The sequence below is a fragment of the Protobothrops mucrosquamatus genome, unplaced genomic scaffold (assembly GCF_001527695.2).
Source record: "Protobothrops mucrosquamatus isolate PMUCROS unplaced genomic scaffold, P.Mucros_1.0 scaffold861, whole genome shotgun sequence".
Taxonomy (NCBI): Eukaryota; Metazoa; Chordata; class Lepidosauria; order Squamata; family Viperidae; genus Protobothrops; species Protobothrops mucrosquamatus.
The window spans coordinates 173,881-190,526 of record NW_015387116.1 but is presented as its reverse complement, the minus strand read 5'-3'; the positions used below and the strand labels follow the sequence as shown (position 1 = coordinate 190,526).

At 42.3% G+C, this 16,646-nt stretch overlaps 2 protein-coding genes across 2 annotated transcripts in view; one reads left to right on the top strand and one right to left on the bottom strand.

Moving 5' to 3' along the window:
- The window catches only part of PRKCI (protein kinase C iota), a 47,132-nt gene extending 40,552 nt beyond the window's left edge, over nt 1-6,580 (bottom strand). The window contains exon 1 of the mRNA XM_015819123.1: nt 6,417-6,580. Within this exon, the coding sequence (XP_015674609.1) occupies nt 6,417-6,580 (164 nt within the window). The remainder of the gene's footprint in view (nt 1-6,416) is intronic.
- Nucleotides 6,581-10,940: 4,360 nt separating this feature from the next.
- Nucleotides 10,941-16,646, top strand: part of PHC3 (polyhomeotic homolog 3) — a 42,883-nt gene continuing 37,177 nt past the window's right edge. Inside the window, exons 1-3 of the mRNA XM_015819120.1 lie at nt 10,941-10,991; nt 13,555-13,701; nt 16,450-16,608. Of these exons, the coding sequence (XP_015674606.1) occupies nt 13,576-13,701; nt 16,450-16,608 (285 nt within the window). The 5' untranslated portion in view covers nt 10,941-10,991; nt 13,555-13,575. The remainder of the gene's footprint in view (nt 10,992-13,554; nt 13,702-16,449; nt 16,609-16,646) is intronic.

Here is a 16,646-nt window from a genome sequence, read left to right as displayed (position 1 = left end):
GAATAATATACAGTAAACAAGTGGGAAGGCTGAGCAGGATAGCAAAAATAAAGGTTTTTTAAAGGCCTAGTGGTATGGAGACCACTTCTGAGAATCTATAGCCAAACTGAACAAGGCAATGTCAAAGGAAGGAGCTTTAAATTTTGAAAACAACAGTTTCTATCCTTCAATTGCAAGACTGCTCATCTATATACCCTCTTTCTGATATAATCAAATCTGATTATATGATTCACTGATTATAAGAGCTCATGTTATACAGCAGACATGTCAAACTCATGACGTCGTGCGAAGCTTTTTCTCCATTGCCGGCAATGGGGTGGGCGCGGTTTCCTGATGACGTGTCCGGACCATGGGCCGGCAGTTTGACATCCCTGCTATACAACAATTTATTCAGTTACTGCTCAAAGTTACAACAATGTTGAAAAAGCACATTTATAACCAGTGCTTGAACATACGGCCATTATAGCATCCACCCCCCCCATCACCCTATCATATGACCACAATTCAAGCATTTTGCAACTGCAGTCATGTGATCACCATTTGTGATCTTCACACTGGTTCCCAACGCAAAGTCAATGGGGAAGCCAACAGGCAATTGCAAGTTGGTTCGCATTTCAGGCTTAATATCTGCCAGTGAATCACCTGATAACCACTGCAGAACTGACTTCATAAGTTAGGTGTGGTCATGTGATGTTTCACTTAACAACCTTGTAGCTTAGCAACAAGAGTTGCCAGCCCCAGGTAAAGTTATGTGAAGACTGCCTATAATATTCTTTTGCATACTTTTATAAATAACTTAGACAAGGAAATAGAAGGGATGTTCATCAAATTTGCATACGATACAAAATTGGGGTAGACTGCTAAGACCTCAGAAGACTGGCTTAAGGTTCAAAAGGTTCTTGGTAAGACTTAAACATTTGGCCCTATCCATCAAAATGCTATTCAACAGTGAGAAAAAAAATGATTCTGCCCTTATGCAGGAAAAATCAGATGTACAGGTATAATATAGGTGGTTTGGCATAGTACTACTGAAAAAGCTCTCGGTTTCCTGGCAGACCACAAATTAAGCATAAACCAGCAGCTGCCAAAAGAACCAATGCAATCTTGGACTGAATCAAGAGACATATAATGTCTCAACAGACATATAATGTCAAGATCACAGGAAGTGATAGTTCTACTTTAGATTGTGCTGGTCAGATTGCATCTGGAATACAGTGTCCAGTTTTGGTCAGCACAATACAAGAAGGAAACTGAAGGCCTGGATGGCGTACAGAGAAAAGCAATAAAGACATTGAGGGAGGGGCTTTAAGGATAAGTTCTACGAAAAGTTAAAAGAACTGGGCACGCTTAGCCTGTGAAAGAGAAGGCTGAGGGAATACATGCAACAGTCTTCTGATACTTGAAGGGCTGTCACAGAGGCTCTGGATTTATTCTCTGTGGTGTCCATGGACAGAACAAGAACCAATAGCCTTTATACAAAGAAAACCTAGAAATAAGGAGGAATCTCCTGACTTTGAGAAATATTACAACCAGTAGATGGTCCTTTACGAGAAATTTTCAAATAAAGAGAGCCAACCATTTTTCTTGAATGGTCTGAAGATTTCTGCCCTGGGCAGCGAGTTGCACTAGAAGACCTCCAAGGTCCCTTACAATCCTATGTCTCTGTTCTTCTTGAGATGCATTATTAAAAATGTTTATGCTTCCAAATGGCGTCTAAATGTTAAGACAAAATAGAAAAGATGAACAATGAATGCATCCTTTTTTTCTACAAAGATACTAACTAGATACTAACAGAATATTTAGCTGTTCTCTTGTTTTCTCAATTTGGTGTAACACTTTGTTCTACGGTATTAAGTTCTGTATTTTGCAATATACCTTAGCGAATGAGACATACGCTATTATTTTAGTTTGGATTGACAGAACAGATACTGCACTGGAGTACATTGGGAAAAGGGAAATATAAATATTAAGAATAGAAAAATCTTGGAAAAATGCCTATTTAGTTAAGACCAGAAATGTAAGATTTACATAGGTATTTCTCTCTTACCCTGTAATTCTACCAGCACTATGATAAAACCTGACACTGGGAGAAGAGAGTCACTGAATACAACCTAACCAAATGTCATTAACTGTTCAGAAGAAAACCACTCTTTCTGTTTTTTCAAAATAGACCATGAAAGCTGATTTTGAATGGTGTCTCCCTTCTCCCCAACACACATTCTTCTTCAAGCTTCAAATATGCTATCAGACACCTACCTGCCTCCCTCAATTCCATATTGAAAACATTTCTAAGTGTCCAAAATTAGGGTGTTTAACATATAAAGGATATCCTCAACTTATAATCATTCATTTAGTGGCCATTTGTAGTTACAGCACTGAAAACAGTGACCTACAACTGGTCCTTGCATTTACTCTGTTGCAGCATCCCAGAGTCCCGTGACCAAAATTCAAATACTTGACAACTAGCATGGTTGCAATGTCCCTAGGTTATGTGAATGCCATTTGTGACCTTCCCAACTGGATTCCAACAAAGTCAATAAGGGAATCTGGATTCGCTTAGTGACTTTGTGATTCATTAACAACTAGAGTGATTCGCTCAACAACCATGGCAAAAAGGTTGTAAAATTAGGTGTGGCTCATTTAACCACCACCTTTTTAGCAACAGACATTCTGGATTCAATTCCGATCATAAGTCAAGGACTTACCTTTATAGATTACTAAATCTAAAGCATCCCAATGAGAAAATGGGAATTATTTAAAATATTATACTTAATAAAAAGAGATATTCCTTTTCCAAAAAGAAATATATCTGGTGCAATTCATACAAGCACTATGATGAAAACAAAGAACGCTTTTTAAAAATGCTGCTTTACTTGTTTAATTAATGATAAACAGTACGTTTAATTTGAAACTGGAAAACATAAAACACAGCCTTAAAATAAATCCCTGAAAATTATTAGGTAAAAATCACACTTCAAACAAGTTAGACTCCTGGTGATTTTATGGACATATCCATGCAGTTTTCCCTAGCAGGAACATGGAATGGTCTGTTATTTTCAACATGTTTTTCAACTTTCTAGTGGAGTTGTAGCCCTGGTTTCCCTTTGGGAATTTCCCATACAAATTATTTGCAAGCAGAAATGTTTACATCTAGAGTTCAAAGAAAACAGCATGGAATTTCTTCAACAAGATCTATAAGTTATGACCTTGGGCTAAAGGAGGAGAAAGGGATGTTGGATATACTGGCTACCTTGAGTTATTCATAAAAGTAATAAAAGTGGGATACAAATAAACATGAAGTTGTGTGAACTTATACAGGTAGTTCTCGGCAACGACTACAATTAAGCCCAAAATTTCTGTTGCTAGGAGAGACAGTTGCTAAGTGAATTTTGCCCTATTGTATGACCTTTTTTTGCCATCGCTCTTAAATGAATCACTGCAGCTGTTAAGTTAATAACAAGGTTGTTCAATGAATCTGGCTTCCCCCTTGACTTTGCAAGATGCTATTTAAACGGGATCTAAAAGAATAAGTAATATTATATTTAACTCTAATCTGTCCCTAGTTGCTAATACTTCACAAAGTTGGATTAATAATTTAAGAGTCATTTCAAATTGCAAATAAATATTTCTTTAAATGTCGTCAGTTCCCCAAACCAAGAATCTGTGAGGAATTCTTAATTCCCCAACTAAGTTGCCCAACATTTGCTTAAAAAAATGTTATGACTCAAAGGTGAAAATAAAACAAAACATAGAGTTCTTTCTGTCCAACATGTTGAACAAGGATCATTGGCAGGTCCAAGTACTTTCTTTCACATCTTCAGGTGTAAAACCAGCAAAAAAAAAATGACATTCTTCAATTAATCTGGGACCCACACTATACTCGCAGAACTACATCCTTGCCTAACAACTAACTTCACACAACTCATTTTCAGTGGACTATTATTATTAGCACTGCTCTACTGTAGTTTCCCCAACTTGATCCTGGCTTCATGTGCTAGCCTATGAATTCTTATCACCTTTCAATTACCAAACCTACTTGACTATGATGGTAATTGTAGTCCAAGTTGTCTGAAGAACACTAAGCTGAGAATTCCTCTTTATATATAAAATATATATTTGAAGAATCAGCCAGTGTTTCTTCTTCTAGTCATTTTACTTAATTTTGATGGTTGTCTAAATCCAAAGCTCTCTCAGTTGCTCTCTCCCTCTCTCTCACCCACCTGTGTGTGTGTGTCACATTTAAACAAGTTTTAATTCCATGCAATAAATGCTATATCACACCCCATGAATCTAAATAGTTATCTGCAACTGGCAGGAAACATAAACAAAAAACCACAAAATGCATAAAGTGGTAATTCAGGCTTTACATACTTTAGACCATATTGTTATGCTTGTTGTTTTATTTCAAGAGTGAGCTCAAATCTCAGCTTTACCAATCATTCATGAAGTCTCACTGCGTATATATTCCTTAACTTTCGCTATGCTTCATTCCTGAGATTCTGACCTTGACATGCTTTCTCTTCCTGAATTCCCTCCCTGCCCCCTTCCCTAGTAACACAAGCATTCCTTGGGCAATTTGCATCCCACACACATTTTTCTCCCTCCTGCTTTACACCATTGAACACTCATTTTCTTTATTAAAGTTGCCGTTCCATAACATCATTACTTGCTTCTGTGTGTGGCATATTAAAATTTCTCATCCCCACTCATTCCCTAAGGCCCACAGCCTTCTTCCCTTGACAATTAAATCCCGAGTACCCATCTCATCTACAACCACAAGGCCCAGTGAGGATGCCATCCTCTTACTGCTGCTAAGGAATGTATGAAAATGAAACCATCTAAGCCTGCAACTCCCTATCAATCTCATAAACATCCCTTATCAGTACTAACCCTTGTTCACCATCCATTGAAAAATCCTGTTTCTGTTTGGTATCTGTAGGCGAGTGGTTTTGTTTTTGTGCCTTCAAATCAGCCTTTAACTCCTGGCAACTGCTTGACCGAGTCCCTGACAAGGTATTTTCAGAAATGGTTTGCCAGTGCATTCTTCTTCCTTGGGCTAAGAATGACTGACCCAAGGTTACCCATCAGGCTTTGTGCCTTAAGCAAGACTAGAACTCACGTCTCCCAGTTTTTACCCTGGTACTGTACCAAACTGGCTGTCCTAGGTGAGTTAGTTAAATCATTCCCAATCAGCATGGGCTCAATGGCTGAAAGTAATCAACCATTCCCCAACCACTGTGTGGAGGGCTACTACCAGCAGAGTATCCCCTATATCTGGGGTAGGCAACCTCGGCTCTTTTATGACTCGTGGACTTCAACTCCCAGAATTCCTGAGCCAGCTTGGCTGGCTCAGGAATTCTGGGAGTTGAAGTCCACGAGTCATAAAAGAGCCGAGGTTGCCTACCCCTGCCCTATATGCCAGCGATGGCGAACCTTTTAGAGACCGAGTGCCCAAACTGCAACCCAAAACCCACTTATGCATCGTTGGGTGCCGGGTGGGTGTGGCTGCGGTGGTAATGGCAGACTGGGTAGGACTAAAAAGTTCAATCAATCAATTCCAACTTTGCGAGATCTCTTTTTTCCCTGCAAGAAGTTGAAATTGACTGACTGATTGAACCTTTTTTTTTTTTTTTTTTTGCACACGGCGGCGGAGGCCTAAAGCTAAAAGGTTTTATAAAACCCAGCTGAAGGCCCAGGACTGGGGCCGATGGCGCGCGTGCCCACAGAGAGGGCTCTGAGTGCCGCCTCTGGCACCCGTGCCATAGGTTCGCCACCACGGCTATATGCTATCCGTGTCCATGCTATTCTCCCTTCTTCTTATGCAATTATATCAGGGTGCTTCCTTTGAAGCAGAATAAAGAGTTCAAGCTAGCATATTAACCTGGATCCAACTAGAGCCAGCTTTTAAGGCCCTCCCCAGGAATAGCAGGCTGCCCAGCAATTTGACCCTTAACCCAATCTCTCCTCAAGAACCAGCCTCCTGTAATGACTGGGTGCACAAACTGCTCGCTCTCTCTCTGTCTATATATATAAATAAATACATGGTGTCGGCAACTGCGTTGGGGCAATCCAGCCATTACGGTCGGGAAAATCGCAGCGGATGGCTCGGGCTCAGCACGGCATGCAACCCGAGCTCGCCCCGAGTTAGCGTAATCGATCGCCGCGGCCAGGGAGGCAGCTAGTCGGTCCCAGCCCGCCGCTGTCGAGGGGGAAGCCGGGCTCGAAAGAGCAATTCTCCCCCTTTCCTTGGAAGCCCTGCGAGCCCCGGGCCGTTCAGGGCAGAGGATCCCACCAGGAACCTGATCTTCCTCCTTTTGTCTCGGCTGGAGCTGCTGCTGCGGTGCGCTGCATGCCGTCCATCCGTCGCTCTCGCCCAACCCCGAAGGAAGGCTCCCCGGCTCCCTTCTCCGACTCACCCTTTATAGTAAGCCTTGACGCGGACCTGATGGGCGCTGTCGCCTCCGGGGCCACCAAGGCCACCGATCCCGCCGCCGCCGCCGCTGCCTCCCGGGCCCGGGTGCGACATGCTCGTGCCGCCGCCGCCGCCGCTGTTGCTGCCGCTCTCGCGCTGAGTCGGCATCGCCCCTCCGCCGTGCCTCGCCGCGCTTCGCCCGGCCCCGCCCGCCCGTCCGCCTCCCTGGCGGCCCCACCCCGGACCTGCACAGAGGGGGGGGTGGAAATGAAGGAAGGAGGGAGGACTGTACGTGCGTGCGTCCCCTCCTACGCCTCCCCCCCCAAAGCGGCAGCCGCCGCTGTAACGGATGCCCGGATCCGACCGCTCCGCTTTCCCCCTCCTCTCCCACCCGCGCCGAGGTCGCGCGCTGGAGGCGAGCCTGCGCGGGCAGGTACGTCCCTTCGGCGAACGCGCCAAAGTCGCGGAGCGGAAGGGAGAAGCAGCAGAGGAGGGGCGCTCGGGCGGGCTGTGTGGAGCGAACCACTTCGCGGAGCGTAGAGGGGAGCGAAGGGCGCAAAGAACCAGGCGGAGAGATGGGGGGGGAGGCTTAAGATCGTCTGAAGCCGAGAGGCCGCACGGATGAATTCTCAGATGCGTTGTTTTCATAAGCCCGAAGGACGCCAAATTCTTTCCTTCGAGGAAATAGGCTGAATGGCTTGTCAGCATTTTTTGCAGTCCCCCCTTTTTCTGTCTGCGCACCTGACGAATAAGATCATAGAGAGGAGGCTTTGGCGTACCGTACTCAAACCTAGCATTGCTGAAAGCAAAAGAGAGTAGAACCTGCGGCTTCCGTTCGTCACAGCTTACGAAACTAAAGCGTGGTGTAAAGCTGTGCTGTATGTTATTGGTACAAACTGGGCATTTCTAAAGTGGGAATACTACAAATCGCAGAATGCATAGAAGTCTTCAAAGTATGGATCAGTGCACTGCAGAGATTGTGCAAACGGGCATCGATTTCTGTCTTGTACTTACAGTACTTCTCACATTTCTGTACTTCCACAAAACTGTAATATTTTTGTAGAGAAATTAAGCTGTGATACGTGAGCTGTAGAAGGTGCATGATCTTTAAAACATGGGAGCGTGATTTACTGAAAAACAAAGGTTGCTTCTGCATGAGAATATAGATTTTAGTCGTGGAATTTTTCATTGTCCGTTTAGTCATGGAATTAATGGAATTTAGACCCGTTTAGAGTTCCAGATGTTGAAATTCACCTTATTTTTCCTACTGGTTCCATGTTTTGTTTTTCATTGGGAGGAAAAAAAGAAAGAATATTAGCACATTGACTTTTAGCATCATGGGGAGACATCCTTCTGGCAGCATCCTGTAATAAGGTTGCTGAACATGCTAGACTACTAAACCAAAATGGGATTAGATTGTTTAGTTCCATGTACTGTGGAAACTCAGCCATTATCTCAGCATATTGTAAACACCTGTCTATGAGCTTTAAACCACAACCTGGTTTTAGTAAATTATGATATATATTGAAGCAGAGTAGTATATTTGGTAAACCTATTTGTTTTACTAGTTGTTTGAGTCCAGCAATGAAAGTTCTGAACAAAATCTTTAAATACTGTGATTTATCTGTGTCTAAAATTATTAGAATAGTGCATACATTAGTATTGCTTGTAGCACTCTGTGAATGCAAAAATTGGATTTTGAAGAGCCAGACAAAAAATATTGATGCTTTAGAAGTTTGATGTTGGAGAAGATTCATGAGAATACTATTGATAGCCAGGGAAACAAATAGTTTCTAAAATAAATGAATACAGACTTATTACTTGAGGAACAATTGATAAGGCTCAATCATATTTTGGGAAAATACAGATCTCTTGAGAAATCCATAATGATGGGAAAAAAGAAGAAAAAAAGAGGATGATCAGCAGCAAGATGAATGAACTGCATTATAACAGAAATGGATGCACACATTACAAGACATAAAAAGCCAATTTGAGGATAAATCATTCTAGAGGAAAGTCATATCTGTATGGTCACTGAGACTTGACATTGACTTGGCAGTGCATAATTTGCTTTAAATAAATAAATTTTCATGGTTCAGATTAGAGGGCAAATACCAAGCTGTGTATCATCATCTGTGTATTTGTGGTATCATGACCTGCACTGACATTACCTTTCTCATTGATTTCTTACAGATGTTAATACTGGAGAGAGGATCAAATACATGATCACCCATTAGGTTGCCCGCTATTTCCCCACTGATACTAGAACCCACTTAAGAAACAGTGGGCAGCTGAAGCACATTGCTCTTAACAAGTCTTAAAAATTGGTCAGAGGATACCATAGTTGATACCGTAGTATTCACATGCCTCTAAGTCAGGAGTCTCAAACTGCCGTCCCGCAGGCTGAACGCATCATCCGGAAGCTGCGCCCACCCCATTGCTGACAATGGCAAAACCATCCCGATAACGTTGTGCGATGTCATGTGACGTCACGAGTTTGACATGTCTGCCTAAGTAGTCAAAGGATAACTGGAGGGGTGCACTCTTCCAATGAGATCCCAACAAAGATTATCCACAAGGGTGACCCATTCCTGGCTGTCCCATGCCCAAGTCTTAAAAATAATCCAGACAATGTTTCTTCCAGAGCACTCTGTGGCTGACTCCACACCACATTCTTGACAACCTTCCCTAAATAGGGTGAGAGACTAGGCAACAGTAGGTATCTCCTTCACAGCGGGTGGTAACACCCCTCAAAGAAGCATCGCCACCTTTTGAATGGATCCTGTTAGTCTCCCTACTATCCTAAAGGAATCAAGAAAAGCATCATTTGAGCCTAAATGGTAGGGGGCACACTGGAGAGCTTCCTCTCTGCAGGCCCCAAAGAGTTGCAGATAACATTACAAGAGGCTGTTCCAGGCATCACATCAGATTCTGCTCATGAAAGCCAGTGTGAAGATTAAGATATTGTATTGCGCATAAAAACTCAGGCATACAAGTTGGTGTGGAGCTGAAAAGAACATATCCCCTGCCCCCGAATTTGAAAGAAACACAATATCTTTGCAAAGTAATTTTAGCTCCCTGATAATACAAACTACAAGAACTTCAGGTAAAACAAAAACGTGTTTACAATATTAAGGAAAGTCAAGGCTTATTATAAAGTACAGAAACAAATGATTATATACATTTAGTGTATATTAAAAAAGCAACAAATCATTGATGGGCAATAAAAGCTTTGTTTTTATTAAATGTGAGAAAAGACATCTTTAGATAAAATTCCTCAAGTGACAAATGTGTATGTCTAGAGATAGCTGTGGGTTGTAGGAACCTCTTTTATCTTTTGTAAAATATGTAGCACTTCCTTCTTTCCCAGCCAGGTTCGTTTCTTTCTTCGCTTTGATCAAGGACTTTTGAATACTGTCCTATTGTTTATTGCTGAGAAAGCTAGTTTTTGCACATCAAAGGAAATTGCTTTGACTCCAAGCAAAACATGCTTTCCTAAACTTAAACCCTAAAATTCTACATAACAGTTGGACTAGGAGCAGGAACACTCCCTCAAATCCAGTGTTTCCCAATCTTAACAACTTTAAGATGTGTGGACTCAATTAATCTAAATAGAACTAAATCCTCAGCTACAATGTAAATCTCAACAAAAATTGTAGTAGTTTAAAGAGCACTTAAGAGCCAGTTTGGTATAGTGCTTAAGTCATTCAGCTAGAAATCAGGAAATCCTGAGGTCTAGTCCTGTCTTAGGCACAAAGCCTCTGGATGACCTTGGGCCAGTCACTTTCTTAGTCCCATAAAGACAGAAATGGCAGATTACTCCTGAAAAATGTTGCCAAAAAAACTGCAGGGACTTGTCCAGGCATCCGAACAGAAAACAAAAACCCAGTTGTCCTCTTTTTATCCAACATCTTGTTCTCTGGCTACAAGAAAAGCCCTATGCACTATATTTTTATATCCCTTGTTAAGGTCACCATGATTTTTTATTGAATTAACCCCACTGTCTCTATTCACACAAAGGGATCACCGACTGTATAATACCCAAAAGCAGGTCTGCGGTTCCTTGTCTCTTGGCAAACGTTTTTGAAAGCTTTCTTCCCATTCTTCGAAAACCATTGTTTATGGCTTAGCGTAAGACCCCAGACAACCGCGATTTATTCATGGTTTCCTGCAACGTCCGAATCCTGCTGATGCGTGCCTCTGGCAGCCTCCCCCTCCCCAATCTTGCGGCAGAAGATCAGGATGGACAGCACACGCGGGGGATTTTCCTTATTCAGTCTTCCGAGCAAACCAAGAGAGCCAGAAAAAGGATCCCCACCCCGGAGTGACTTCTGCCGTCATCTGCAGGAAGACAAGCCTAAGCGGGCTGCAAAAAAAAACAAAAACTCCCCCCCCCCCAAAAAAAAACAGAAATCGGAAGAATTCAGGACCAGGACACGGGAACGGCCAATTCACACATGATTCCGCCCCCAGAAGTGTCGAGCGCAACCTCCCGGCCGCGAGGCGCGTGCGCGCTGCCTCCCTATGAGGGAGGCGAGAACATGGCGGAAGCGGAGTGAAGGGTTCGTACGCCGAGCGGGTGCGTTTCCTTTCGTGCGGGGGAGCGGCCGCCCGACGCGGGAGGGGCTCCTGGCCGGCAGGGAGAGTGGGCTGGCGCAGACCGATCCTCGACGCAACCAGCCGCAGGGATGGCAGGCCGGCCGGGCAGAGGAAGCCACTGGGCCCGGGCTTCTCTCGCCCCTCTTTCCCCAACCTGGCGCCCTCCAGGGGTGCGCGCGCATTCCTTGTCTCTGCGGACTCGGGAGTTGTTACCTAGGCGCCGATCTGGAGAAGGTTGCATTGGTTCAGCCTTGCGTGAAGGGTGAACCCCAGGCCAGAGGTTGGCCCGGGTAATCACACGCGTAGAAAGAGCTATGCCTTGAACCGCGTTTTTTTGTTTTCCTTGTACTCAGTCTCCTTTCTTAAAGGCGCTGACAACAACTGCTGTGCAAAGTCTAGTATTGGGGGCCAAAAATGAAAGTTGCCCTTTTTTTTTAACGGCCTCATGTGGAATGACCTAGCCAGACAAAGCAGGATGTCCTGGGAGAGGGAGAGAGGGGGGGGGAATCTGCATACACCTATCTATGTGCACCTCTTTACCTGAATTGCTAGGTTGATTTGATTTGATTCCTTTTCCTGGAATCAAAATGAAGTGTGTGCTGGCTAAAAACTTGAAATTCGTGTTGGGCTCATTCTCTAAATCTCACTGATGGGATGAAGAAGCAGCTGTTAAATTTATATTTGCTGCGGCTGGTCATGAAGTTAAATTGTTCGCTTGCTGGCTTTTCTACGATCCCATTAGGTTTAAATAACTATTGGTGTAACAATGTGAATGAAAAAGAAATCTTGTGGCACCCTAAATACCATTCATTGTTACTGTTATTGTCTGTTAAATTTGTAGGCTGCTGACTCTCACTATCTTAATAACACCCAAGATCTTTTAAGATGCCACAGTGCTATCTCTCTCTCTGAGATTATGGTGTATTTGTGAGCAGGACATAACTACTCCTCCTCACTGAGTTTAATAATATTTCCTCCCAGGTAAACTATAGACCAATGTTGCTCAACCTTGGCAGCTTGAAGATATGTGGAACTTCAATTCCCAGAATTCCCTAGCCAGCAAAGATGCCAATGCCATATGTTATTGAGATGGTAGGAGTCAGCAGCCTTCAGTTCTAGAGTTGAAGTCCACACATCTGCAAGCTGCCAAGGTTGAGAAATTGCCAGTATAGAGGACACCAATAGAGAAGCCCCACTACTGTATTTCTGGATTGCAAAATTTTGCATGAGGGTAGAGAGGGTTTTGCAGAACAGATATGATCTGCTAGCAGCAGGTAACCTGCAATGTTCCTGCTATTATTGGACTTAATTTCCTGCCATGCCTGATCATTTGATATGATGGCTAGGCTGGTGAAATTTAGAGCCTGACATTATCATTTGGATGGCTGTATGAGGCCTGCTCATGTATAGATAGGGTTGCAGCCTAACCCAGATTATGAAAAAATTACAACTTCAATTCCTGTCTATAATGTGGGAGATATAATTTTTACTCAATTTACAAGAGTTTTAGTAAGGATGGAAAATACAGTAGTGCTGGTGAAGTGTTTCTGAACCCTTAAAAGTATCCAAATGTTAAATATGATTATGTAAAAATGACTAGATAGGTGGCAATCTGACAAATGATAATGATAAAACAGGTGTCTCAATTGTTTTAACAATAGCTGCTAATTTTTGCAATTCACAGGTAAAGCAGCATGTGCCATCTGGAATAAAAGTTGCATTTTCTCTAAAATGTTGTGAAAGGACAGTTTTTGATTTCATAAGAGTTATCTGAAAGTGTTTGATATTATAATATTCCTGTTTCAGGTAGTTCATTTTGCATAGTACAATACACAGGAGAAATGTATCAGCTAAATGCCCATGATATAAAGGTCAGTGTGATGTAGATACAATTGTTAGTCTTACATTGTAATCCCATGCACACTTCTTTGAAAGTAAGCAATATTAAACACAGCAGGGTTTAATTCTGAGTACATTTGCACAGTTTGTGCTGTTAAACTTGGAGGTCTGAGTTCAAATTACAGCTCAAACATACATTTTAATTAACTTGCTAAATGTGGGCCATTTGTTTTCGTTCCCTTGAAAATAAAACACTACATGTGCAGTCTTGAGTATAGTTTGTTCCCAAGGCAAAACGTATTTGCCATTAAATTGTACTAATATGTCTGGCATACTTTTGCCTCAGCTGTGCAAAATTTTCAGGGGCAACTTCATAGAAAACAAAAGCATGAATAAGTTATGATTGGCAACAGCAGAGCATCTACAACAGAAAAGAAACATCACTGTTTTCAGTCCTAAAATAGTCACTCTTTATTTTTTAAAGTATTTCTGCAACGGTATTTTGAGATAGACTATTATTCTGGCTCTCTAGTATGAAACTTCAGGCATGAGATTTGGACTTGCATTACTGAATGTTGTAGAATTTGATCTTGTTTTCTATACAGAATCATACCGACATGTATGTTTCCTTTTAGAGTCTATCTAGGTAGAAGAAAATGGTATTCATTTGAATGACATGGTTTTTTTTTTAATATTTTGTACAGAGGCAGAATCATTCCACAACTATGGAGAATGAATCAAGCACAACTTCTTCCACAAGCACAACAACCATTGCTACTACATCTTCCCCCTCCCGTACACAACCACCCCAGATATCTGTCTACAGTGGCTCAGATCGACATGCTGTGCAGGTATTTAACTGAGGAAACGCTGATAATATGCATTACAATTGAAAATCATTGCTAAAAAGATTCTGATTAAATGCAGCTTCTATGATTTCAATAATATCTCAGCCATTCCTCCTGCTTGTTCCCCCCCCCCCCTTTTGCAAGTAGTGTAGAGTTCTGGAGAGATTAAATGCTTGCAAACTATTTTGGAAAGTGTGCTGTTTTAAGAATATTTGTGTTCTGATCCACATAGCAATCTAGGAACTATTAGTTCAATTAATTAAAAGCATAGCCATAGACCAAATGAAGTCCTTTGCTATCCTTTATCAGAATCAGCATCATTTAGCAGCAGGGGCAGCTATAGGGAGAAGTGGGATGATTAAAAAAAGTCAGGATAGTGGCTGTGAATATAAGTACAAAATAGGGTAGGGTTTCTTTTGGATGGTTGTGGCCATTGTCTTAACTTTTTTGACTCCATGTGGATGCCTCTGTTTACCAGAGAAAATAAGGAGTAAGTAGCATAGCTTTTAAAAAACCCATCATACCTTTCTTTCATCCTTTCCTATCTCATACTTTCTTTCTATTTTTTTTAATGTTCTACTTCTATCTCATTCCTTCTCTTAATTCTTTTCAGGGTCCTCTGATCCTAATTTTACAGCTGGTAACCTATTTGGTTCATATAGAATCAAGATTTTTGGAAGTTATTTAATACAGTTTATTTCTATTTGGCAAGTAAATGCTTGATGGTTACAATACTGTGGTGTTGTGTGGAATGTTAGTAAAAACAGTCTTTTGCAACCTGATACCTTCCAGGTGGGTTAGATCTAGGATTCTTAGCCAGGGTAGCCTAAGGCTGAGAATTCTTGGAATGGCAACTCCCATGCCTTACTAATGAGGACTGGGGGAAAGCCATTTAAGATATGCAGTTTCAATTATTTGAGAGAATCCATGTTTATGAAAGTTCATCTGAGGGCACTAGCACCAAGAATTTGGCCCTTACTGAGCAGTGGAGCTAATATTATTTTGTCTGAACTGACCAGAATCTCACATGGCAAAATTTTGCCCTTTCAGATGCTGAAACCCCTTGAAAGCCTGGGGATGGGCTAAAATCCTATTGGTGGGAATTCCCACCAATCCTTGCTTCCCAGCTGTTTGACATTCCCCACCCCCTAGACCAGGGGTGTCAAACTGCCGACCTGCGGGCCGGATGCACCATGCCAAAACCGTGCCCACCCCAGCTCTAACAATGGGGGAAAAGTTGTGATACATCACGACACATCACGTGACATTGCGAGTTTGACACCCCTGCCCTAGACCATTGCTTTTCAGACTTGCTGCCTGGGGAATTCTAAGAGTTGAGATCCACACTTCTTAAAGTTGCCAAGCTTGGAAAACACAGTCCTAGACACATCAGGCAAGACACATTGTGTTGTGGTGGTCCTGTACAGATTTGGGGGCTTCTAATTGGTCAATGATAAGTCAGGCTACAGGGGAAGGACATAGATCATCAGTGGGAGATTGACCTTGGGATTCCATCAGTGGTCCTAAAGGGAACATGTTTGGATGTAACTAAAATACTGTTTTGTGACTGTTTTGGAGATAAACGTGGGCTGTTAACAAAACTATACCTGAGGGTTTGGGGGAACGGTAGATATAGAATAAAACAGAATTCTTTTTGGCCAAGTGTGATTGGACACACAAGGGATTTCTCTTTGCTGCATAAGCTCTCAGTGTACATACAAACAACAAAGTGATAGGTCATAGATCATAAATCATAGTTATAGTCATTAATCATAAAATGCAAACAAGTGATAAATCATAAGATACCAATAGGAGAAGATACTAGGAAAGATGAGAAGATGAGAAATGAAAAGGTGAGAATGATGAGAAGGACAATAGCAATACAGCCCACTACATGGGTAAATATCTTTGGGCCTGAGTGCTGTGGGAATTAGGTGTTCAGCAAAGTGATGGCACGGGAGTGGGGGCGAGGGACTATCTTTGTGTCTACTTGTTTTGGTATGCAATGCCCTATAGTGGCATCCTGAGGGAAGAAGTTGAAACAGGATATGGAGGGTCTGTAGATATTTTCTCAGCCCTCTTTCTGGTTCGTGCAATATACAATCAATATAGTTGATTGATTTTAAGCATTGGCATCTGATAGGATAGTCCAGACCAAAACAACATGTGCTTGACCTTGTGACACGGGAACTGCACAATGGCTCCACTTGTTATAGATATCTTGTGAGTCTGAGCTCAAAAACAACGTTGGACAATTCAGACAGAGTCCAGTTCTTTAATTCCTTACGCATAGCGAACAGAATTTTACAAGACCAAACTCTTACTGCTTCCAGCCTAACAGATATATTCAGAGAGATTCTAGAGAGTGGCTATTGTAACTCTCTTCCTCTGGTTCCTTTCCAGACTGTGTTGCCTGTTGTCTCCCTTCCCTTTCTGAAATGTGCTTCCTTCTTCTTGTGAGAAACTGCCATTTCACCACCCACAACTCCCCCTCCACGGATGTCATCCCTCACATATCTCTTCCATATATTCTGATTCTGGACATGGAAGCCTGTGTTCATAGAGCTAGCAGAGAACTCAGTGTTCAGATATGGGTTGCTCAAGGGGACTAAAATGTTCCTGGTTACAAAGGCAATGGTGTAGTTCCTTAGAAGTGCAGGCTATGCTAGTGCTTAAATGGCTGTTATGATAGGACTGATCTTTCCCCATCTCTTGTTCTTGCCGTGGTTACCACTACTCAAAACCCCACAGGTCATTCAGCAGGCCTTGCATCGTCCCCCCAGCTCAGCTGCACAGTACCTTCAGCAGATGTATGCAGCTCAGCAGCAGCATCTAATGTTACAAACTGCAGCTTTACAACAGCAACATTTGAGCAGTACTCCGTTCCAGAGTTTGGCCAGTGTTCCACAGGTAAGACTGGAGTAAATTGGAAAATAAAAATCAGGAAC